Source organism: Oryctolagus cuniculus, chromosome 16 (assembly GCF_964237555.1).
Source record: "Oryctolagus cuniculus chromosome 16, mOryCun1.1, whole genome shotgun sequence".
NCBI lineage: Eukaryota > Metazoa > Chordata > Mammalia > Lagomorpha > Leporidae > Oryctolagus > Oryctolagus cuniculus.
Window position 1 is genome coordinate 64,328,174 of NC_091447.1, and position 25,808 is coordinate 64,353,981.

At 45.1% G+C, this 25,808-nt stretch overlaps 1 protein-coding gene across 1 annotated transcript; it reads left to right on the forward strand.

Moving 5' to 3' along the window:
- The first annotated feature begins 274 nt into the window (after positions 1-274).
- On the forward strand, positions 275-19,817 carry LOC100348697 (uncharacterized). The gene is made up of 6 exons (XM_070059329.1): positions 275-1,189; positions 6,015-6,053; positions 9,427-9,469; positions 12,541-14,590; positions 14,953-15,091; positions 18,298-19,817. Exons 1-4 carry the CDS (start codon positions 275-277, stop codon positions 13,755-13,757), a joined length of 2,214 nt encoding a protein of 737 aa, XP_069915430.1. The 3' UTR covers positions 13,758-14,590; positions 14,953-15,091; positions 18,298-19,817.
- The last annotated feature ends 5,991 nt before the right edge of the window (positions 19,818-25,808 follow it).

Below are 25,808 nucleotides of genomic sequence, written 5' to 3' on the forward strand. Positions count from 1 at the left end.
CTGCATGTTAATCGCTGTGGAAAGAATTGAATTAATAATTTTCTCATCAAAACTTACAAATATTTGATGTCTTCGGGAAGGATTGAGGGTGAGGCAGAAATTCTTGGTCAGAGATGGCACAAGGAGCTGCCCGAACTGGAACAATTCCATTCACAAATATGGATGCTAAATTTTCAACCGCAAAACATGGATTTTGGATTCCCACTCTACTGCTAATGTCTGTTTGTGTGACTATTCCTCATGTTATTTTTCTTTTTATTGGTAGTGACACCTCATGGAACCAAGAAATGAAACCCAACCTTCAGAATTCTTCCTCCTGGGATTCTCAGAGGACCCAGCACTGCAGCCCCTCATTTTTGGGCTCTTCCTCTTCATGTACCTGGTCACCGTGGCTGGGAACCTGCTCATCGTCCTGGCCATCCTCTCAGACCCCCACCTCCACACTCCCATGTACTTCTTCCTCTCCAACCTGTCTTTGATGGACGTCTGCTTCACCTCCACCACCATCCCCAAGATGTTGGTGAACATCCAGAAGCAGAGTAAAGCCATCAGCTATGCAGGCTGCATCACCCAGATGTTCTTCTTCATACTCTTTGCAGGGCTGGATGACCTTCTGCTTGCTGTGATGGCTTATGACAGGTTTGTGGCCATCTGTCACCCTCTGCACTACATGGTCATCATGAACCCCCAGCTCTGTGTGCAGCTGGTCCTGGTGTCCTGGATCATCAATTCCCTAAATGCCCTGTCACATAGCCTCCTGGTGCTGCGGCTGTCCTTCTGCACACACCTGGGAATCCCCCAGTTTTTCTGTGAACTGAGTCAAGTGATCCACAGCGCCTGTTCAGACACCTTTCCTAATGACATGTTGATATTTTCTACTGCAGTGCTACTAGGTGGGGGTCCCCTAGCTGGCATCCTTTACTCCTACTCTAAGATTCTTTCTTCTATTCGTGCAATCTCATCAGCTCAAGGGAAACATAAGGCATTTTCCACCTGTGCCTCTCACCTCTCTGTCGTCTCCTTATTTTATGGCACGAGCATAGGTGTGTATCTCAGTGCTGGTGCAGCCCCCCGCTCAGCCTCCACTGCCACAGCCTCTGTGATGTACACGGTGGTCACCCCAATGCTGAACCCCTTCATCTACAGCCTGAGGAACACAGACATGAAGAGGGCTCTGAAAAGACTCTTGGTCCATGAGGACCCCTTAGAGGAACAGAGATTCAGGTAGAGGAACCCATGGCACTGGGGCTGAAGAAGAGTCTAGGATGGCAGGGTTCCTAGCCTCAGAGCCAGACAACAGGATTCTTTGATCAGATTGGAGGAGCATAACTTGTTTAGTATGTCCACTGTGGTTTATTTTATACCATCTTCCGTGAACATTTTCAATGATAGACCTTTTGTACTTAGTGTTATCTCTAGTATCTTAACGTATTTTCTTTCAAAGTTTCTTTCCCCCAGTTTTCTTACCATTGTTTCTGAAATACAAGGGTACTTCAAAAACTTCATGGAAAAATGGAACTGAAAGAGGAGTTAGTTTATGTATTAAACAACTTTTAGTTACATTGTATTTTTCTTTTTGAAATGCCCCTGCTCCTTATTCAATTAAGTATGAAGAAATTAAAATAGCCACATGTCTCGTGGTAGAAAATGTATATGTCTTAGGAGTAATTTCTTGTCAAAGCATAAATACCATGCTCACAAAATATTCTCTTTTTTAAGTTAGTAGTTTATTTTTGATTAAAGTATTTCAAATTAACATTACACTGAGAAAGGTTTATCGAAGATGGCGGAATAGGAAGGAAGCACACTGATAGTCCGGGGAGAGACAGTTTAATAACAGTGGAGATACTGCAGGTTCAAGGAAGAGTAGGGGAGGAAACAGCAGAAGAAACTCTTCCAGAACGCGTGATTCACAGTGGACCTGCGTGGAGAGCATGGGAGCCCACAGTTCGGGACACCAGCAGCAGACTCAACACACCAGCGCTGGAACGCAAGGTGAGCCGAACCTCAATAGCCCGAGACACCGGCAGGCAAGCGGAGAGAGGAGACTAGAGGGAACGACCCCGGGGGGGGGGAGTTCACCAGGCTAACTGGAAGAGATAGAGAAAAAAAAGGTGACTGGTACGGACATGGGTTTCTATCTCTCCACTCACCTCTCAAGGGCGAGCAAGACAAAGAGCAGGCACCATCTTGGACATACGTCATAAGCAGAGCGACCTCAGGTCTGCACCGGCCCTGAGCCTAGCAGAAAAACCTGACTCTGGGTGGGGCGAATTAACAGGAGATTAGGACCTAGTAAATTTGTGGTGCTACTGAACTGAGACTGTGAAAAAAGAGACGGTGGGAGAGAGAACTCACAGAATTCACGTGAGTACTCTCCAGAGATGCTACAATTCTGTAACTTTGGCAACCCAGTGGGAGACTGAAGGAGAATTTGAGCCCACTCTGAGGGCCGAACAGATTCCCTGTGTGGTCCTTGGGAAAGAGCTTCCGATCTCTGGCTCCTGTGGGTATATCATTTGCCTGCTAACTACCTCCAACTTCGTTCAGCTGTGCGGAATTACTTCCCTTTTGAATCAAAAAAAGAAAGAAAGAGAGAGAGATCTATCACGCCTAACCTGGGAGTGTCACCTTTGGCACACCAAACAGAGCTCTCAGGCCACACCCATCTCAAGCCTCTAAGGCTCCATCAAAAACAGTCCACTTAATCTAGAGTCATAGTATAACAAGAAAAAGCACCACAGTGAAGAAACCAAATATCTCCAATAAGCCAAATAACAAACGCAAAAACCAAGATAATAGAAACAAGGAAGTCACCATGACGCCCCCAAATGAAAAAGACACCCCAATTCAAGATTATGAAGATGATGACATAGAAGAAATGCAAGAAGCAGATCTCAAAAAATTGATAAGAACATTAAGAAGTTCTCAAAAACAAATTCTTGAACTACAGAAATCCTTAATGGACGAGGTAGAAAATCTCTCTCGTGAAAATGAAATATTAAGCAGGAATCAAAATGAAACAAAACAACTAGTACAACAGGAAACTGTGATAGTGATGAGAAATCATAATGAAGTGAAGAATTCAATAGATCAAATGAAAAACACAATAGAGAGCCTTACAAACAGAATCGGTGAAGCAGAAGAGAGAATATCGGACTTAGAAGACAGAGAACAGGAAAGGATACAGTCAGACCAAAGAAAAGAAGAGGAAATTAGAAATCTAAAACATATTGTCAGGAATCTTCAGGATACTATTAAAAAAACCAACATTCGGGTTCTAGGAGTTCCTGAAGGCATGGAGAGGGAGAAAGGATTAGAAGGCCTTTTTAGTGAGATATTAGCAGAAAATTTCCCAGGTTTGGAGAAGGACAGAGACATCCTAGTACAGGAAGCTCACAGAACCCCTAATAAACATGACCAAAAGAGGTCCTCACCACGACACATTGTAATTAAACTCTCCACAGTGAAACATAAAGAAAAGATCCTAAAATGTGCAAGAGAGAAACGTCAAATTACTCTCAGAGGATCTCCAATCAGACTCACAGCTGACTTCTCATCAGAAACTCTACAAGCTAGGAGGGAATGGCGAGATATAGCCCAGGTACTAAGAGAGAACAACTGCCAGCCCAGAATATTATATCCTGCAAAGCTATCATTTGTGAATAAAGGTGAAATAAAGACTTTTCATAGCAAACAGAAATTGAAAGAATTTGTTGCCACTTGTCCAGCCCTGCAAAAGATGCTTAAAGATGTGTTACACACAGAAACGCAGAAACACGGTCATCAATATGAAAGAAGGTAAAGGAAGGAAACCTCACAGCAAAAGATCATGGGTAATTCAAAGCATATATTAGAACTTATCTTTGGCAAATGGCAGGGCAAAGTTACCACTTTTCATTAGTCACATTGAACGTTAATGGCCTGAACTGTCCAGTTAAAAGACACCAATTGACTGATTGGGTTAAGGAACAAAAGCCATCTATTTGCTGCTTACAAGAAACGCATCTTTCCAACTAAGATGCATACAGACTGAAAGTGAAAGGCTGGAAAAAGATATACCAAGCCAACAGAAATGAAAAAAGAGTGGGCGTAGCCATCTTAATATTGGACAACATAAACTTTACCACAAAAACTGTTAAGAGTGACAAAGAGGGACACTACATAATGATTAAGGGATCAATTCAACAGGAAGATATAACAATTATCAATGTATATGCACCTAACTACAGGGCACCGGTTTATCTAGAAGATTTGTTAACAGACTTAAAGGGAGACTTAGACCCCAATACAATAGTACTGGGGGACTTCAATACTCCACTCTCAGAAATAGACAGATCAACAGGACAGAAGGTCAACAAGGATACAGTAGATTTAAATGACACTATAGCCCAAATGGATCTAACAGATATATACAGAACTTTCAATCCTACAGCTAAAGATTTTACATTCTTCTCAGCAGTACATGGAACCTACATTAGGATTGACCACATACTAGGCCATAAAGCAAGTCTCAGCAAATTCAAAAGAATTAGAATCATACCATGCAGCTTCTCAGACCATAAAGGAATGAAGTTGGAAATTAGCAACTCAGGAATCCCTAGAACATACGCAAACACATGGAGATTGAACAGCATGCTCCTGAATGAACAATGGATCATAGAAGAAATCAAAAGAGAAATCAAAAATTTTCTGGAAGTAAATGAGGATAACAGCACAACATACCAAAACTTATGGGATGCAGCAAAAGCAGTGTTAAGAGGAAAGTTTATATCAATAGGTGCCTACATCAAGAAATTGGAAAGGCACCAAATAGATGAGCTTTCAATTCACCTCAAAGATCTAGAAAACCTACAGTAAACCAGACCCAAATCTAGTAGGAGAAGAGAAATAATTAAAATCAGAGAAGAAATCAACAGGATTGAATCCAAAAAAATTGCAAAAAATCAGCCAAACGAGGAGCTGGTTTTTTGAAAAAATAAACAAAATTGACACCCCATTGGCACAACTACCTAAAAAAAGAAAAGACCCAAATCAATAAAATCAGAGATGAAAAAGGAAACGTAACAACAGACACCACAGAAATAAAAAGAATCATCAGAAATTACTACAAGGACTTGTATGCCAGCAAACAGGGAAACCTATCAGAAATGGATAGATTCCTGGACACATGCAAACTACATAAATTGAACCAGGAAGACATCGAAAACCTAAACAGACCCATAACTGAGACAGAAATTGAAACAGTAATAAAGGCCCTCCCAACAAAGAAAAGCCCAGGACCAGATGGATTCACTGCTGAATTCTACCAGACATTTAAAGAAGAACTGACTCCAATTCTTCTCAAACTATTCAGAACAATCAAAAAAGAGGGAGTCCTCCCAAATTCTTTCTATGAAGCCAGCATCACCTTAATCCCTAAGCCAGAAAAAGATGCAGCATTGAAAGAGAATTACAGACCAATATCCCTGATGAACATAGATGCAAAAATCCTCAATAAAATTCTCGCCAATAGAATGCAACAACACATCAGAAAGATCATCCACCCAGACCAAGTGGGATTTATCCCAGGTATGCAGGGATGGTTTAATGTGCGCAAAACAATCAATGTGATACACCACATTAACAGACTGCAGAAGAAAAACCATATGATTATCTCAATAGACGCCGAGAAAGCATTTGATAAAATACAACACCCGTTATTGATGAAAACTCTAAGCAAACTGGGTTTGGAAGGAACATTCCTCAATACAATCAAAGCAATCTATGAAAAACCCACAGCCAACATCCTATTGAATGGGGAAAAGTTGGAAGCATTTCCACTGAGATCTGGCACCAGACAGGGATGCCCACTCTCACCACTGCTATTCAATATAGTTCTGGAAGTTCTAGCCAGAGCTATTAGGTAAGAAAAAGAAATTAAAGGGATACAAATTGGGAAGGAAGAACTCAAACTATCCCTCTTTGCAGATGATATGATTCTTTATTTAGGGGACCCAAAGAACTCTACTAAGAGACGATTGGAACTCATAGAAGAGTTTGGCAAAGTAGCAGGGTATAAAATAAATGCACAAAAATCAACAGCCTTTGTATACACAGACAATGCCATGGCTGAGGAAGAACTTCTAAGATCAATCCCATTCAAAATAGCTACAAAAACAATCAAATACCTTGGAATAAATTTAACCAAGGACATTAAAGATCTCTACGATGAAAATTACAAAACCTTAAAGAAAGAAATAGAAGAGGATACCAAGAAATGGAAAAATCTTCCATGCACATGGATTGGAAGAATCAATATCATCAAAATGTCCATTCTCCCAAAAGCAATTTATAGATTCAATGCAACACCAATCAAAATACCGAAGACCTTCTTCTCAGATCTGGAAAAAATGGTGCTGAAATTTATATGGAGGCACAAGAGACCTCGAATAGCTAAAGCAATCTTGTACAACAAAAACAAAGCCGGAGGTATCACAATACCAGATTTCAGGACATACTACAGGGCAGTTGTAATCAAAACAGCATGGTACTAGTACAGAAACAGATGGATAGACCAATGGAACAGAATAGAAACACCAGAAATCAACCCAAACATGTACAGCCAACTTATATTTGATCGAGGATCCAAAACCAATTCCTTGAGCAAGGACAGTCTATTCAATAAATGGTGCTGGGAAAACTGGATTTCCACGTGCAGAATCATGAAGCAAGACCCCTACCTTACACCTTACACAAAAATCCACTCAACGTGGATTAAAGACCTAAATCTACGACCTGACACATTCAAGTTACTAGAGAACATTGGAGAAACCCTTCAAGATATTGGCACAGGCAAAGAGTTTCTGGAAAAGACCCGGGAGGCACAGGCAGTCAAAGCCAAAATCAACTATTGGGATTGCATCAAATTGAGAAGTTTCTGTACTGCAAAAGAAACAGTCAGGAGAGTGAAGAGACAACCGACAGAATGGGAACAAATATTTGCAAACTATGCAACAGATAAAGGGTTAATAACCAGAATCTACAAAGAGATCAAGAAACTCCACAAAAACAAAACAAACAACCCAATTAAGAGATGGGCCAAGGACCTCAATAGACATTTTTCAAAAGAGGACATCCAAATGGCCAACAGGCACATGAAAAAATGTTCAAGGTCACTAGCAATTAGGGAAATCCAAATCAAAACCACAATGAGGTTTCACCTCACCCCGGTTAGAATGGCTCACATTCAGAAATCTACCAACAACAGATGCTGGCGAGGATGTGGGGAAAAAGGGACACTAACCCACTGTTGGTGGGAATGCAAACTGGTCAAGCTACTATGGAAGTCAGTCTGGAGATTCCTCAGAAACCTGAGGATAACCCTACCGTTTGACCCAGCCATCCCACTCCTTGGAATTTACCCAAAGGAAATGAAATTGGCAAACAAACAAGCTGTCTGCACCCTAATGTTTATTGCAGCACAATTCACAATAGCCAAGACCTGGAACCAACCTATATGCCCATCAACGGTAGACTAGATGAAGAAATTATGGGATATGTACTCTTTAGAATACTATACTGCAGTAACAAACAACGAAATCCAGTCATTTGCAACAAAATGGAGGAATCTGGAACACATCATGCTGAGTGAAATAAGCCAGTCCCAAAGGGACAAATATCATATGTTCGCCCTGATCGGTGACAACTGACTGAACACCAAAAAGGAAGCCTGTTGAAGTGAAATGGACATTATGAGAAACGGTGACTTGATCAGCATAGCCCTGACTGTTAATGGACAACTTAATACATTATCCCTCTTAGTAGTTTTTTTTTTTTGTCTGTTCTACTTAATATGACTGGTTTAATTCTGTAATTTATACACAGTTATTCTTAAGTGTTGAAATTTAACTGAAATGTGATCCCTGTTAAACATAAGAGTGGGGATAAGAGAGGGAAGAGATGTACAATGTGGGACATGCTCAAGCTGACTTGCCCCAAATGGTAGAGTTGGAAACATGCCAGGGGACTCCAATTTAATCCCATCAAGGTGGCATGTACCAATGCCATCTCACTAGTCCAAGTGATCAATTTCAGTTCACAATTGATCATAATGAAAGGACTAAGAGTCAAAGGGAGCACATAAACAAGTCTAGTACCTGCTAATACTAACCGATAGAATAAAGGGGAGAGTGATCCAACATGGGAAGTGAGATACTCTGCAGACTCATAGAATGGCAGATGTCCTAAACAGCACTCTGGCCTCAGAATCAGCCCTAAAGGCATTCAGATATGGCTGAAAAGCCCATGAGAGTATTTCAGGCATGGAAAGCCAAGACACTCTGGCAAAAAAAAAAAAAAAAAAAAAAAAACCTAAATGAAAGATCTCTGTGAGTGAGATCCCAGTGGAAAGAACAGGTCTTCAAAGAAGGAGGTACCTTTCTCTGAAGGGAGGAGAGAACCTCCACTTTGACTATGACCTTGTCTAAACAAGATAAGAGTCGGAGAACTCAAGGACTTCCATAGCCTTGGAAACTCATGACTGGTGCATAGGGAGATTACTGATGCCATAGACAGGAGTGTCAATTGGTAAAGTCAACAACAGGAGTCACTGTGCACTTACTCCTCATGTAGGATCTTGTCCTTAATGTGCTGTACATTGAGGCTTAATGCTATAATGAGTACTCAAACAGTATATTTCACTTTGTGTTTCTATGGGGGTGCAAACTATTGAAATCTTTACTTAATGTATATTAAACTGATCTTCTGTTAAAAAAAAAAAAGAAGAAATTAGCAATTCCCAACTTGACTCTCGCTGGGATTAAACATGACAATAGGTCTGATCTGATTTCATCATCATTTAAAAAATCATCTATTATTTTTCACTTTATGTTTCTGTGTGGGAGCAAACTGTTGAAATCTTTACTTAATGTATGCTAAACTGATCTTCTGTATATAAAGAGAATCGAAAATGAATCTTGATGTGAATGGAAGGGGAGAAGGAGTGGGAAAGGGGAGGGTTGCGGGTGGGAGGGACGTTATGGGGGGAAGCCATTGTAATCCATAAGCCATACTTTGGAATTTTATATTCATTAAATAAAAGTTAAAAAAAATTACACTGAGAGGCTTAAAGGTCCTATTCTGACCTGTGGGCACCTACACTTGGTATCTGAAGCCATTTCTGCAACTTCAGAGTAGAACAAATCATCAGACTGTAGTTTGCTTTTCTTTGTCCCCCTCCCTGCCTGCATCCGACCCTACAGGCCTCCTGCAGACACCGCAGACTCCAGCACCAGTGTGCTGTGTGGGTGGGCACTGGATTCTTTTCCTCCCTCATTCCTGCTCCTGGAACCAGTGTAGGATCCACAGTGCCAGACTGGGTCACTGACACAACCTGGGTCTCTCTTCCTCCATGGTAGCTCATCACACTCATACCCCCCAATACAGGCACCAAGGAAAGAGAAGTTTGGAAAGGTAGACTGTCTTGTGGGTGAGAGTCATAAATCACCTTCAATAAAAGCAGCCAGGCTGTCAATCACAGGTAGCATTGTGATGTCATTGTATTCCTTTGTCATGTATACATGGTCACTGTGGAAAATGGGTGCTCTTATCCAGATGTAGGATCCAAATCTGTGTCTTTTTTCCCATAGCACCTATCACCATCTGACTGAATGATTTTTAACTTTATTACCTTATATTCTGTCTCCATCTTTAGACTGTAGGGTTAAACATCGTATTTTATCACCCAATACCTGGGGTGGGCAAACCTTTCTTTGTCATGGCTCATTTGGATATTTATAGCATCAATCGCAGGTCATACAAAATTATCAGTTTAAGAATTACCCTTCTAGGTACAGCTAAAAACTTGCCATGGGACTCAAAAACCATTAAGCTGGGTGGTAATAATGCCATCTTAAGTGTTAAAGTCATCCCATTTAGTGTTAAGTTAATCATATAGATAGGATTAAGTGTTAAAGGGATCATATAAAAATGATCGTGTCTGGTAATAATAATATACAGAATTTAAAAAGAGAAAATGTTCCAACATGGGAAGCAGTCCACACAGCAGACCCATAGAGACAATCACCTTAGTAGCACTCTAACCTCAGAAAAATCCCTTAAGACTTCCTGGTTTGACTAAAAAGCCCGTGAGAGCATTTCAGGTGCAGAAAGCCAAGATGCTGTGGCAAAAATAAGTTCTATTTGAAGGATCTCTGTGAGTGAGACGTCAGGGAAAAGAAGGGGCCATCAAAGGAGGTACTTTTCTCTGAAGGGAGGAGAGAACTTCCACTTTGCTTATGGCCCTGTCAAAATACTAACAGAGATTGTGAACTCAAAAGGCTTCCATAGCCTTGGCAGATCATGTCAAAAGCCTTGGTGATCACAGATGTCATACAAAAGAATGTTGTTAAATGAACAACAAGAGTCACTGTGCACTTGCTCCCTGTGAAGGACCTCTGTCCTTAATGAGTTATACTATGAAAATTAATGGTAAAACTAGTACTCAAACAGTACTTTATACTTTGTGTGGATGCAAACTGTTGAAATCTTTACTTAGTATAGAGTTTTTCTTCTGTATATAAAGATAATTAAAAATGAATCTTAATGAAGCATGGGATGGAAGAGGGAGTAGGAGGTGGGATGGTTTTGGGAGTGGGAGGGTGGACATGGGGGGAAGAACTGTGATAATCCAAAGTTGTACTTATGAAATTTATGTTTATTAATTTGCACTCTGAATCAGAATGTGTGAGATACTAGTCAGGAGCATCACAGGGGCCATGCTGCATACCACTGCTCTTGGTCATTTTGTGATCCCCCCTGTAATCACACCAAGTATGTATCTCCTCATAGTATGATTCATCATTCTTCAGAAGAGCTGACTACGGAGCTTAGAACTCACTAGAGTCTATGCAGACAAACTGTGCTTGTGAGTTCCAGAAACTGGCCCTCCCAGGTCAGCATGAGCAGAGTATTGAATTTTTTATAACAGAATGTAAAGGGGTGTGAGTAACTAGGGGAGCAATTAGCATGGGCTCTAGGCTGAGTGGACTTCATCCTGGTTATGAAGCCCTGGAATCTCTGTGACACAATCACATCACCTCTTTCAGATCCAGGCCAGATAACATTTTGTAGACACAGTTGTGTGAAAACCTCATGTTGCCATACCCTCAACCAGCTTCAGCCCCTGAAGATCTGCTCCTGACTTGCCATTGGCCACACCCTCCACAGGTTTTTTGAATCCTTGTTTTTTGAACTCCTTAAAATCTGCATTCTGCCCACACTGAGTGAGATGGAAGTGTGAGAACCTCCCCCATGCTGCCATCATCCCCATCTTTCTCTTATTTTCTAACCTTGTCCTCCTGATTCTGATAAAGAGATAAGGATTGGATTGGATTTTTGGGAGCACTGATAAGGATTGGATTTTGGGAGCACTCTTATACATCCCCTTTTTTGGCCCAAATTCTCATCCCACTGCTTATCACCAACAACCGGCCCAGGAGAATTCCCTCTCTGGCCTCTCCCATCCTCCACACTAATGAAAGGGACATAGCAACTCTGGTTACCTCATATTCATGCAGAGATATAAGTGATGTGAAAAGGCTTTAGAAAATGAGTTAGCTGAACTGGGGAACTGTATCTTCCCACATCTCCTGATTTCTACATCACACCTCAGTTCTAGGTGCCAACATTCTAATGGTATCCATGGCCTTTGGTCGCTCTGCCTACTGATGGGCCAAGTACATGTTATCCCAAGAAGAAGGACTATCATATAGACCCATTTCTTCTCTGTCCTATTTGCCTTGATTATTCTTGAACCTATGACATGGAACCATTTCCCTGATGGGTGGGGCTATTCACTGCCCAGGTGGGTGGGCATGTTTATGTCATAAGGGACACTGTGACACGGGCTGGCCTGTAAAAGCAGCTGTAGTCCTGGACCCTTACCAGTCACTGGTTCTGACTGCTAGGAGCTTCTCCGGACAACATGACAGATAAGTCCCAAATAATTCTTGCCTCCCAATGCCATCTTCCCCCTTATTCATAATCTTCCCACCAGCCTGACCCTCCTCATCCTGTAGCCCGGCCCCACCTGTCTGGTCCTCCACCCCAGCCTGACCCCGTTAGATCTATATTTGAGCCTTACCATCCTGCCTTTCCACACGGGCCTCACCCTCCTCCAGGCCCTGCACTCCAGCCCAACTATCTGAGTCGGCCACACCATTGTTACTTGCCTTCTGTCCCTTCACACCAGACAAAAACCCCAGATCCTGCATCTTGGACTCACCCTCCTCCTAGTGCCCTCCCCACATCTGACTCCCCTTTTCTTCTCCTGGACTCTCCTCCGGGTCCAGTATTTGAGCCTTTTCCTCCTCCTGCTCCTCCATACTGGCCCCACCCTCCCTCTGATCCTGCACCCCAGCCTGGCCCTGCTCCTGCACCTCCAGCTCACCCTCCTGGGCTTCCCCAAAAGTCTCATCCTACTACTAATTCCTCACTCAAATCTCATCCCCCTTCTCATGCTGAACACCAACCTTGCCCTTCTCTGTCTCTAAACATAAGCCCCACCCAGCCCTGCTCCCAAGCACAAGCCTCACCCTCCTGCCTCTAAGCACAAGTCTCAGCCTCCTCCTGATGTTCCTCTCTGCCTTTCTTTCCCTTATGGCCATGATCTCCGGAAATGCCTGCTAGCACTTCTTGTACTAAAGCCTCACCCTTCTCCTAGCCTTTTACACAGACACCACCTTCCTGTCACTACTCTCCACAAGCCTTGCCTTTCTTCCAATCTTTATCCACAGCACCATCTTCCTTCTGTCTGGTCAACATGGCACCAGCCTCTCGTTGCACCTGTACACCAACCTCACCCTCCTCCTGGTCCCCCACCCCACTCTCAGTGTCCTGCTGCTTCTCTGCGCCAGCCTCATCTTCCCTCCAGTCTTTCTCCACAGCGCCATCCTCCTTTTGTCCCCTCATGTCGGCACCAGCCTACTATTACACCTGTACACCAACCTCACCCTCCTCCTGGTCCCCCATCCCGCTCTCAGCGTCTGCTGCTTCTCTGTGCCATTCTTGCCTTTCCTCCAGTCTTTCTCCACAGTGCCACCCTCCTTTTGTCCCCTCATGTTGGCACCAGCCTCCTATTGAACCTGAACACCAACCTCAACCTCCTCCTGGTCACCCACCCAGCTCTCAGCATCCTGCTGCTTCTCTATGCCAGCCTCACCTGCCTTCTGATCCTGCCCCCAAGCCTCACCCTCCTCCTGCTCCTCTCTCCCAGCCTCAGCCTCACCCTCCTTCTGACCCTGCCCCTTCTTTTGCTTCTGCCTGCCCGTCCACTACTCCAGCCTCACCCTCCATCTGGTCTTCCCTCTCCACTTCAGCCTCCCTCTGAACCTCTGCTCCAGCCTCATCATCTTCCTTGTCCTCCTCCCAAGCCTCACCCTCCTTTTCTTTGTATCAGCCATCTCCTCTTTCTGTTCAACTCCAGCCTCAAGGTCCTGCTGTCCCCACCCCCTAGCCTGTCCTTCCTTCTGGTCTGTCATTCCAGCCTCACCCTCCTCCTTATCCTCCATCTCAGCCTCGTGCTGCTCCTCCTTCTCACCCTCCTGGCCATCCTCGCCTTTGCTCTGTACCTTGATGCTTGCCTCACCCTCCTTCTGCTTGTCCGTCCCAGCCTGACCTTCCTTCTGGCTCTTCCTTCCCTCCCCACCCTCCTTCTGGTCCTTCTCCCTAGCCTCACCCTCCTCTTCCTCCACCTCCTTCCTCTTGTTCCTCCATAGCAACCTCAACCTTCTGTGCCTACATCCTGTCTGCCCACTTGTCTCCTACACCAGCCTGATCTTCCACACTGTCCTTACCTTTGTATGACCTCTCACCTCAGTCTTGCCCTGCCTCAGGCCCATCAAATTCTAATCTTCTCATCTACCTTCCTCCCAGCTCTCCTCACTTTGTCACCTTTTTCCTTCCATGACAAATGACTCTCCTTCCCAGCATCTGACCTTATTCACTCCATGCCCAGAACTTCAAGACCCTGTTCCTATCATACCTAACCTGCCCATTGCCCTGTGTTATCCTACCTGTTTCTATTTGGCCTCTATGTTATCCCCAACTCCTCCTAACAACTCTACTTACTAGTCCTCTATACCCCAACACACCCCCACCCACTTGTGATCCAGTCACCCCATCTGTACCTACTGGTTCACAAATATAATCCTGGAAGGAAGTTTCCTTCCCACTTTGACAGATCTGGTGAAGCTCACAGTTGTGAAGACTGGACTCCCAGAAACTTGGTGGTGGGTATAGGGGATGTGGCACAATGGCACATCACCCCTCAGCCTGGAATACTACTTGGTTCATTGCAGGATCCTTTACCATGAGCAAATCCTGGTTATGTGACTGAAGTATTTTGCCTTCATCCCCACTTGGTTCCTCTTAATAGACTACAGCACCTTTAACAATTTCCTTTTCTCTGAACAGGCAGGTAGATCCTCTCCCGCCTGATCAATGTGCTTGCATCAGCCTTTAACTTACAACGTGGCTGGAGCAGACCAAACTGCAGGACCATAGTGGAGGGAAGAATGAGTGGGATTCATTCCCTCTGTTCTCCAGGAGGGTAAGTTCTTTGATCTGCCCTGAGTTAAAGTGAGTGGAAGAAATGGGGAGCCCCGAGAACTCACCTACAGGGCATGAGGATTCCACTGTAGGCAGATGGGGACCTGTGTGATTTTTGTTTGTTGTTGGTTTGGTGGGGGTAGGGTTGGAGTTGGGGGATGGGGGTGGTAATAGCTGTAGTTGACTTGATCTGGTTGTGCTCAAACTTTGTTGTTCCTTTTAATCCTCAAATATTTTAAAACAAAGTACAGGGTCCATAGACTATTTTCCAATAATCTTGAATGTTTAATAAGCATGGCAGTCTCTGGCATTGCCCACAGGAACCTAACTTTTATAGTAACTTCCATCTCCTTGGCATTTCAGAAAATCCCTGTAGCATGCGTGTAATGGAGAGAAGGTGTCACTGATTGGCTGGTGAACAATGACATCGTATCTCCAGGGGCTGACTCCATTTCCATGGATGACAACCTTCCAAACATGGGACTCAAATGTGTGCAGAGAGGTGAGAACAAGTGTGGACAATCCTGATGCCTCTGACCTCTAAGCTGTAGCTCTTCTGTTCCCTTATGCGGGGAAATGCAGTCTTTTTTGAGGGATTAAAAACTACCTGTCCCTTGGCTGGTGCCGTGGCTCACTAGGCTAATCCTCCACCTTGCAGCACCGGCACACCAGGTTCTAGTCCCGGTCAGGGTGCTGGATTCTGTCCCGGTTGCCCCTCTTCCAGACCAGCTCTCTGCTGTGGCCAGGGAGTGCAGTGGAGGATAGCCCAAGTGCTTGGGCCCTGCACCCTCATGGAACACCAGGACAAGCACCTGGCTCCTGCCTTCTGATCAGCGTGGTGCGCCGGCCACAGCACGCCGGCCGCGGCGGCCATTGGAGGGTGAACCAACGGCAAAAAGGAAGACCTTTCTCTCTGTCTCTCTCTCTCTCACTGTCCACTCTGCCTGTTAAAAAAAAAAAAAAAAGAAAGAAAGAAAGAAAAAGAAAAAGAAACTGCCTGTCCCTTGGACCAGTCATAGCTGCAAGGATAGGCAGGTAGGCAGGTCTGTTTCCATTGTGGTTGAGTGCAGGGCATAAGCGAGGCCATGGCGTGGCCAGGCCAGGCCCAGGGGCTCTGCACGCGCAGCTGCCCCCGGGCGCCCCAGCCTGAGCTACACAGAGCGGAGCCGCGCAGAACCGAGCCCGCGAACTAACCCAAGCCAGAGGCCCGGAGTCAGCCAGCGGGTGTCCCTGGGATGCCAGCGCAGAGAGGGGCCTGGCATGTGAGCACGTGGCCCCGGCCGCCGCCATGGTGGACAGCGGCCCCGCGGGGGGCATGGCGGTAGCGGCCCCCAGACCGGGCGGTGCGGACAACGGGGGCCCTGGGGGGCGCTAAGGAGGGGTCAGCATGAAGCGTGCCTGGCTCTAGGAGGCGCAGGGCCAGCTGCAGAGCCTGCAGGAGGACTTCATCTACAGCCTGCAGGCGCTGGAGGAGTGGGACTGTGAGCTGCAGTGTGTGCACAGCTGCCGCCATGATGCCGCTGTGCCCAGGGCTGGCCATGAACAAACTGCTGTTGCACAAGGAGGGGGAGTGGATCCTGGAGCAGCTTGCACAGCCGCCACAGCCCCCCAGCAAGAGGACCATTGGGGACCAGATGGAGAGGGACCAGGCTGCTGCTGATGATGCAGGTGACCTCTGCAGCAGGCCCTGTGAGAGGGACAAAGAAGATGGCGCCCAGAGGAAGTAAGATGGGCGGGACTCAAAGTTGTTTGTCACTAAAGCTGATTGGCTGCACAACATTAGGGGAAGTGACAACTGATGACGAGTATATAGACATATGGCTAGGCCTATAAAAATCGCCCCATAAAATGATCTTTTAAGTGATTGGTTGGTCCTTATGCCCTGCCCCAATGACTCTGCAGTATTGTGCTTTAAAAGGTTCTGTTACGTGAGAAATAAACGAGTCCCTGCTTGACTTGGCTCCCCACTGCGTCTGATTGTCTCCCGGTTTGTGAGGCTGGGAAAAGGGCCAGCGGTGCACTTACCTTTCCTCGACCCAGTCCATGCACGTTCGGGTGGACTAAGACCCTGCAGTTGAGTCAGCAAGTTGCTGGAGCTAGAAAGAGAGAGAGGAAGATAGAAAAAGACATTTGCCATCTAATGGGTCACTTCCCAGATGGCCACAATGGCCAGGCTGGGCCAGGCCAAATGCAGGAGCCAGGATTTTCATCCAGGTCCCCCACATGGGATACCATAGTCCAAACACTTGTGCCAATCTCTGCTTGTTTTCCCAGTTCTTTAGCAGTTGTGCCCAGTATATAAACCAGCACCCATATGGGATGCTGGTAGCCACACAACACTGAACCCCATACATTCAATTCACTTCATACTCACCGGGTTAATCCTGCACTAAATTAAGAATTCAACAAGGAAATATACAAAGATCACTGTTGTGCAATAGTAGACAAGGGCTATAAAAATATCAAATATAAAGATGCCAGTTTCACTCATATACATTAAATTGGGGGTTACAGATGACCCTTTCATGTGCTGATTTCATTTCCTGTGGGCAAATTCCCATGAGTGCAATAGCTGGGTCATATGGTAGATCTATTTTCAGATTTTTGAAGAATCTCCATACTGTCTTCACAATGGCTGTACTAGTATACATTCCCACCAACAGTGGACTAGGTACCTTTTCTCCCGCATCTTCACAAGACTTCTCTTTCTTTTTCTATTTTCTTTTTGGATAATGGCCATTCTAAAGTAGGTGACATGAAGTTCATTGTGGTTTTTATTTGCGTTTCCATGATGGTTATGGACCCTGAGCATTTGTCCATGTGTCTGTTGGCCATTTGTGTTTCATCCTTTGAAGAATGCTTGTTCATCTCTGTTGCCCATTTATTCACTGGGTTGTTTTGTTGTTGTAGTCCAGTTTCTTGAGCTCCTTATGTGTTTTAGGTCTTAATTGTTTATCAGAATAGTTTGCAAATATTTTCTACCATTCAGTCTGATTCCTTTTCTCTTCGTCGAGTGTTTCCTTTGCTGTTCATAAACTTATTAGCTTGAGCTAAGAAGCTTAGAGCTTCTTCTCGGTCTCACATATGGGTGCAGGGCACCAAGGACTTGGGTGATCTGCTGCTTTCACTGGTGCATTAGAAGGGAGCTGGATCAGAAGCGAAGCAGCTGGGTCTTCAACCTGTGTGCATATGGGGTACTGGCACAATAGGCAGAGGCTTAACCTGCTACACTACAATGCTGGCCTCATCTGTTGGCCCTTTGTAATTCGTCCTTTGAAAGCTGCCTATTTACATCCTTTGCCCATTTCTTCACTGGATTGCTTGTTTTGTGTATACTGAGTTTCACGGGCTCCTTATTATTCCTATGTACTAATCCTTTACACGCTGACTAGTTTGCAGATATTTTCTCACATTCTGTCAGTTGCTTCTTCACTTTGCTGTTTCCTTTGCTGCTCAAAAGCTCCTTAGTTTGGTGTAATCCCGTTTGCCTATTTTTCTTTTATTACCTGTGCTTCTGGCTTCATAATGACACAGAACATGGCTTTTACTGTTGTGACAGATTGAAAAAATCTACATTGTACGTGTGTGTGTGTGTATGTGTGTGTGTGTGGGTGTGTGTTGCATGCATGCATGTTGACAATAGGCAAACAGGTTTTAGAGGGTTTTCAAGATGGAGAAATTTCTGACTCTTTCTCAAATCTTTTATAGGAAATGAATGATGCAGGTGAATGTTACCAATGAAGCACCTATCACCTGTACGGTATGAAGGAAAAGCATTCTGAGGTGATAGAAAGGTGTTACACTGTGCAACTCAGAGATTGGCAAGCTGTAGGACGTACGTAAGATCAAGCATTCAGACAGACCTCAGAAGTAAGATATTGGTGGTCAAGGTTGCATAAAGGAGAGTGTGAGTGGTGGGGTAGGGTTACAATGAGTTTTGGAAATTTCATGTGATCTCATGTAAGCAAACACTGGGAAGACGTTCTCTGAAACAGGTGAGTAAGATCCAGGCCATGGCTGCAGTACACAAAGAATTAGGAGGTTGTTCTAGACAGTGAATGTGTTCAACAGTATTCCTCTTGATGTAAGGGCATCCTGAAATATGCTTGTACTGCACAGGTGAGTGAGTGAGAGGATGAATTAAGGACGTAGTGAGGAAGGACACAAACATTTGAAAGCTGGGGGCGGTCACTTCCTTTCAGGCATTTGTACTGATGCTTATGTTAAAATGAGGGAGTATGTGAATGAATCAAGTTCACAAATACAAAGATAACCAGGAAAATGGAGAGTTTTATCTTGCTATATTGTAAGATAGAGTCCGAGCTGCCAGAGCTGTGTCAGGCTAGTACCTGTGTGCTCAATTAGACAGTTTCTTTGAAATAAAAGTGGGGAACAGATGCAGCAGGATCCAAAACACAATGGTTGCTCTGCATAACGGCTGTGTTCTGCAGAGAGTGTCTCTGACGGCCTGCATCCTGGAGCACGCAGCTCACAACTGGAGTGGGTGGGGCACTTCCTGGAGATGTGGGCACAGCCTTCAGTCATTGTGCACCCTGCTGCTGAATCCCCCGTCTTTGCTGTCTCTGGAGGGTTCACACATTTGTTTCATTACTTAGCTGTAGGATGTAGTGGATTTAGTGTTCCACTACACAGAGACAGAAATGAAGTGGGAGATTGCAGTGGGAAACGCAGAGTGAATGAATGGTGTGCCAACGTCCCCCCAGTGACAGAGATTAGGGAGATTATCCACGTGTGTTAGTCTGTAATGAACTTGGCAACATTTGCTGACTATTTTCACAGATGAAGTATTTCCAGGTTTGTGTTTTGTTTATGTGTGTGTGTTTGGTCACAAACATTGCTTTGAGTGTGACCATCTAATTTGAGTTGTGAGAAGTCTCTGACACCTTCGGAAGCCTTTTCTGGGACATTCCTCTGACATGTGAGTATGAGTGAGGAAGACATTACCTCCTATGTGGGGTTTAAGGCAAGGCCATCCCAGAAAGGAGCCAAGGAGGTCAGCTTTGGAAGATTCCAGTACAGCACCAGAGACCAAGCCGGGGCTACCGCATGAACTGAGACCAAGAACATCACAGCCTGCAGGTTAGCCCAGTGGGGCTACACCTTCCACCACAACAGATCTGGAACTCAGACTGATTTGTTAACTTAGGCAACATGCCTGAGGCTTCTCTCTCTCTCTCTCTCTCTCTCTCTCTCTCTCTCTCTCTCTCTCTTTCTCTCCTAAATAGCCATTTGATGATATTGCTTAGATTGTGTGACATAGTGTGTGATATCTTGGTATGAATTAGAGCATAGGACAATAGCATATTGTTTTTTGGAGTATTGTGTCACATGACTAGCACCCCCCCCCTTCTGAGGCCTGAAGAACCTGCACTCATAGCCAAGCATAGATGACAAATGCAAAGGCCTGAGGTTAACCTTGGGATGCTCCCCTTTGTGGAGACTGCAGCCTGGCTGCCTGAGGAGTTCTGCGTGCGGTTTTCCTCCACTGTCTTACAGGAAGCAGTGACTCATGGCGCCATCTTACACTGCTTATGGCAAGTGGTGTTCTCAGCAGGATTCTGTGCTTTCACCGCTGAAACCCGGGTTCAGTTCCCAGTTGGGGAAACAAGTCAGCATTTACAATTTAAATTCAAAACAAATATTTTGGATTTAACAAAACAGGTTTCTGGCTTCCTATGAGTGGCTTGTCACTAGATACAATTCTACTGAGGGGAACCTAAAATAAAAAATAAATAAATAATTAAAAAAATTTTAAAACCCCAATTATACAGAGGTGGGGTTTATTGCCAAGTTTGAAGTTTATTGCCAAGCTTTTATTTGAAAAGGGAGAATTGTATGAGGAAAAGGCACGAGCTCGTTTCTGGTCTAGAAGATTCATTTTGAAGTATTACTATTAACAAGTGCTCTTCTGGTAGAATATTATAATTATACTAGCCTAAAATTTGGCATCCTGGTCAGAAATCATTAGGAGACATCCTAATACTGTGCTACATACAGAGGATCCTTGGTGCCCCGAGAAATAGAAGTCAGACAAAGGCTTCCTGTACAAACCCCCATGGATGCACAGGGAGACCTCACCACCTGTCAGAATCCAGAATCTCTCTTAAGTAGAGCTCCATGGAAGAAGACATCAGCTCTGTTAATTAAGTCCCTGTCACAAGTCCATAGTGACAAATAAAATAAAGATATTAGTAAGGAAAGCAGTTAGAAGTAGATCCGCAGAGTCTGAGCATGTAAAATTTCAAGATGATAAAGGTGTACTTAACGAATATAAAGGTAGAGACTGTAAGCCAGAGGAAAGTTGGGACACTGAGACGTTCCATGCAGCAAAGCCAGTTATAACCAGGAAGCGTAGGATAGGTTACCACCATGGAGGAGGACCCCCACAGAGAGTAGATGAAGGAAGAGAGCTTACTAGAGAAGAACTAGAAATGAGGTGAACTGACTTTTGCCAAAGGACATAGAAAGATGCTTATTGATTATTTAAAAATATGGGATTTAGGAGCAAATGCTACTATATGTTTTTAGGACATGAAATAAGGCAAGAAAGTGCTATAACTGTACCACAGGTGCTTAATTCATGTTTAATCCAGATAACCACTCAGCATCCAAATAGCGAACTTTTCTTGTGGGCCTGGACAGCTAACGCTTGGGGGAAAACACGTCCCATTATAGAGCTAACTGCTTTAGGAGATTCTGCTATATGGGGCAGTAACCAGGAAGTATAAGAACAGCACACAAAATGGCAGTATTAGCTTTGATATATGAGGACAACCCTGAAATAAACAAACCTATGCCCATAGCAGCAAATAATGGTATTAAAAAGGTTATATTAAGGGGAGTGCCACCACAGTTTAAAATGTCATATATGAACCTCCAGATCTCAAGCCAACACCATGGAGGATGTAATTGTAATGATATCTCTAGCCCCCCATTTGATGTTCTCACCACCATTTGATGTTTTTCCCACTTCTTCACCAACACTTGTTACTACCTTTTTTATTTTAATAAAATAGCCATCTTGCTGAGTATCTCATTGTGGTTTTCATTTGCTGTTTATTATTGACTAGTGATATTGAGCATCTTTTCATGTACTTATTGACCATCTGTGTCTCTTCTTTGGAGAAACGCACCCCAAAAAATAATATATATATATATATATTAGCTAGAGATCTACAAGGCACTAAAAGATTTTCTTTTTAAAAAAGATTAATTTTTATTTTATTTGAAAGATAGAGTTACGGAGAAGAGGGCAGGAAAGAGATTGTCCATTCACTGGTTTATTCCCAAATGGCTACAATGGCCAGAGCTGGGCCAGGCCAAAGCCAGGAGCCAAGAGCTTCATCTGTGTCTCCCATGTGGGTGCACGGGGCCAAGAACTTGGGCTCTGCTGCTTCCCCAAGCATGTTATTAAGGAGCTGCATTGGAAGTGGAGCAGCTGGGACTTGAACCAGCACCTCTATGAGATGCCAGCATTGCAGGCTGTGGCTTACCCAAGTATGCTACGATGGCAGCTCCAAGATTTGCTTTTCATGCTAGAAAATTACAACCTAAAAGCACCCCAGTGGCCAGATCTACTTTTACACCCAGAGCAAAGATGCAGAGGAATAGAGCTAGAAATACAGGCTTTAGACCTGGTTGGAGACAGACTATAAGAGCTATGGATATCAGTAATGTTAGGAAACTGGCATAGTTGGCCACATGGCCCAGCTACCTGAGCCAGGCTCCACCCCCATCCTAATGGGATTGGCTGCTCCTGCTTCCCTGCCCGCCCTCAGGCAAAGTTTTAAAAGGGCCTGTTTCTGAACACGTGCTCTCTCTTGGCCCTTCTCTCCTGCTCTCTCTTGCCCCTTCTCTCCTGCTCTCTCTCGGTTCCTCTCTCCAGCCTCCTCCTCTGGTCTCTTGGCTCTTGGTTCTTCCCTTCTGCTCTCTGCTCTATCTTCTCTCCTTGCTAGCTCCTCTCCTCTCTGTTTCACTCTTACATTCTCTTTCTCTCTTTTTCCTTCGCCGCCCCTTCACTCCGGTCTGTAGGGTGTTCCCCAATAAACCCTTTCCCTTACTCCTGTGTCCGGTGTGCTTTGCGACGGCTAACATTAAGATATAACAAGTAAGAGAGGTGCCTTTCAGGGAAAATTACTGTAACAATAACTGATACATGCACCCAGTGTATAGGAGAAATAAATAAAAGCACAATGTTAGAAAGTGAACTCAAAATTTTTTCTTAAAAGCAAAAGAGGAGAAGTTCAAGAGACCTCCGGGAGAAACAGGTGCTAAATACTACATACAGGAAAACTCAGAGAACTCTTGTGTATAAAATATTAGATGTTGGCCAGCGCTGCAGCTCACTAGGCTAATCCTCCACCTGTGGCGCCGGCACCCTGGGTTCTAGTCCCAGTTGGGGTGCCGGATTCTGTCCCAGTTGCTCCTCTTCCAGTCCAGCTCTCTCTTGTGGCCCGGGAAGGCAGAGGAGGATAGCCCAAGTGCTTGGGCCCTGCACCTGCATGGGAGACCAGGAGGAAGCACCTGGCTCCCTGGCTTTGGATCGGTGCAGTGCCGTCCATAGCGGCCATTTGGGGGGTGAACCAATGGAAGGAAGACCTTTCTCTCCGTCTCTCTCTTTCTCACTGTCTAACTCTGCCTGTCAAAAAAAAATATATCAGATGTCAGGCCATACATAAGATTCTATATGGAAAATGCACATCAAATATTAGAATTTTTAATAACAGGTCTCAAATCAGCTTACTTAGGAAAATAGATAATAAGACATACAATGATAATATAAATAAAATAAATGTAGCAGGTCTAGGAGGAATAATAACACTAGCATATGAAACTAACATAAAATTTAAATGATAATAATGATCAAATACGATGTAAAGTGTTTAACCTCTGAGCAAGTAGAAAATATTCTGAGGATGGACTGGGCCACACTACTTGCTCCCTCCCCCTACCCAAACAGGCTTTTTTTTTAGATTTATTAATTTATTTGATAGGCACAGTTACAGAGACATAGAGGCAGAGAGAGAGAGGTCTTCCATCCACCGGTTTACTCCCCAAATGGCCACAACAGCCAGAACTGTAGCATTCTGAAGCCAGGAGCCAGGAGCTTCCTCCAATCTCCCACTCAGGTGCAGGGGCCCAAGGACTTGGGCCATCCTCTACTGCTTTCCCAGGCCATAGCAGAGAGCTGGATCAGAAGTGGAGCAGCTGGGACTGGAACTGGTGTCCATACGTGATGCCGAAACTGCAGATGGAGGCTTTACCTGCTATGCCACAGTGCCAGTTCCAAGGTATTTTTCCATTCACTGGTTCATTCCTCAAATGACCAGAACAGTCATGGCTGAGCCAGGGTGAAACCGGGAAGGAGGAATGACAATTGGGTCTGCCACATGAGTAACAGGGGCCCAAGTTCTTGAGCCATCTTCTGCTGCCTTCCCAAGTACCTTAATAGGGAGCTGGATCATTGGTGGTGTAGCTGGGATTCAAGTCTGCATCTCACTATGGGATGCTGGCATTGCAAGCAGCGGTTTCACCTGCTGTGCCACAATACCAGCCCCAATCTAAATCCCGTCCTGTTAAGGGAGACGACCTGGCCAGCGAGGGAGGCTCAAGCATGGTGGCCAGGATTTGCCCACTCCTCCTGATGGGCCTGGGTTATCTTAGGCTCTTGCCTCAAAAGGTTCCTGAGTCCCAAACTGCAGTCAAAGAAAGAGGCCAGCAGGGGGAGCCCCAGGGCCAGCTGCAACCCTGCATGGTGCCCTGATGCTGGGCTATGGGCCAAGACCTCTTTGTAAGCGGGGGTGGCCAAGTGGAAGGAAGGAAGCCCCCCAGGCTGGGTAGGGAAGCCTGAGGAGGGTGTCCTGGTCCTGTTTTTACTCAGGCCTGGAGCGTGGTTGCTGGATGGCCCTTTCCCCGATTTTTCCAAGTCACTGCTTTGATTGGAATGTTGGTGAATCCACAACATGAGAGGACACAGCTGCTGTGGGGTGAATGGGATTTGGCTCCTGAGCTCATGCGGATTTTTTTTGTTAAAGATTTATTTTATTTATTTGAAAGACAGAGTTACAGAGAGAGGTAGAGAAAGAGGTCTTCCATCTGCTGGTTCACTCCCCAAACGGCTGCAATGGCCGCAGCTGAGCTGATCCGAAGCCAGGGGCCAGGAGCTTCTTCCAGGTCTCCCATGTGGGTGCAGGAGTCCAAGGACTTGGGCCATCTTCCACTGCTTTCCCAGGCCACGGCAGAGAGCAGGATCAGAAGTGGAGCAGCTGTGACTTGCAGGCAACAATGGCCCCTCATTTAGCTTTTCTAACCCTAAGTTATAGACTTAGGGTACTGAGTGGGGGGAACTTCATTTAGTTATGGTGTTTAGGAAGTACGCCTTGGGGTTGAAGACTGAACTCCTCCACCCCACATGCACCTCCCTGCTAATGCCCCTGGCAAATAGTGGCAAGATGGCCCAAGTGCTCAGGCCCCTGCCACCTATGTGGGAGACTCAGTTGGAGTTCCAAGCACTTGGCTTCCACAGTGCCCCATCCTGGTGGTGAGAGGCTCTTTGGAGAGTCACCCAACAGACAGAAGATTCTCTCTCTTTCTCCATCACTCTGCATTTTGAAGAATATAAAAAAAATTAGGAAAAAAAAAAACTACCAGAAGTGGCAGACCCTTAGGACACTGGGGAGCTCTCCTTGCAATGCTGTTCTTATGAGCGTGTTGGTTCTGGAGGTCTGAGTGGGGCCCAGCAGCTGTCTGCTTCCTGGCTGAATGCGGGCCCCTCTCTCTGCCCGTGCCTCATCCATCCTGTCCTCTGGCCTCAGCCAACAGCTGAATTGATGAAACTCATCCAGCCTTGAACGAGGAACATCCCAAGCCATGGACCCAAGCGAGCGTCCTTCTGTCCCGAGTTGCTGTGGCGGGTTCCTTGGCTAGTGCCAGGCTGATTCACACGGAAGGTAAAAGGCGGCACCCTAGGGGGTGCCCCACCCAAGTTGTATTCCTAGGCTGGCAGGGATGGTTCCTTAGATCCGGTCAACCCCAAATCTCTCTTTTTCAAAAACATTTGTCTTTAATTAAAAGGATGAATTACAGAGAGGCGGAGAGGCGAAGAGGTGGAGAGGGAGAGGGAGAGGGAGAGGGAGAGGGAGAGGGAGAGGGAGAGGGAGAGAGAGAGAAATATCTCCCAACCAGTAAGCAATCTGGGA

Bases quoted from the DNA above. Each gene is read 5' to 3' on its own strand.
- LOC100348697 (XM_070059329.1), top strand. From the start codon at position 275: ATGGAACCAAGAAATGAAACCCAACCTTCAGAATTCTTCCTCCTGGGA. The intron at 1,190-6,014 runs GTCCATGAGGAC...AACTCTACTAAG, and splicing joins GGGCTCTGAAAAGACTCTTG to AGACGATTGGAACTCATAGA. The intron at 9,470-12,540 runs GTGAGAGTCATA...TCTAAACATAAG, and splicing joins AAAGGTAGACTGTCTTGTGG to CCCCACCCAGCCCTGCTCCC.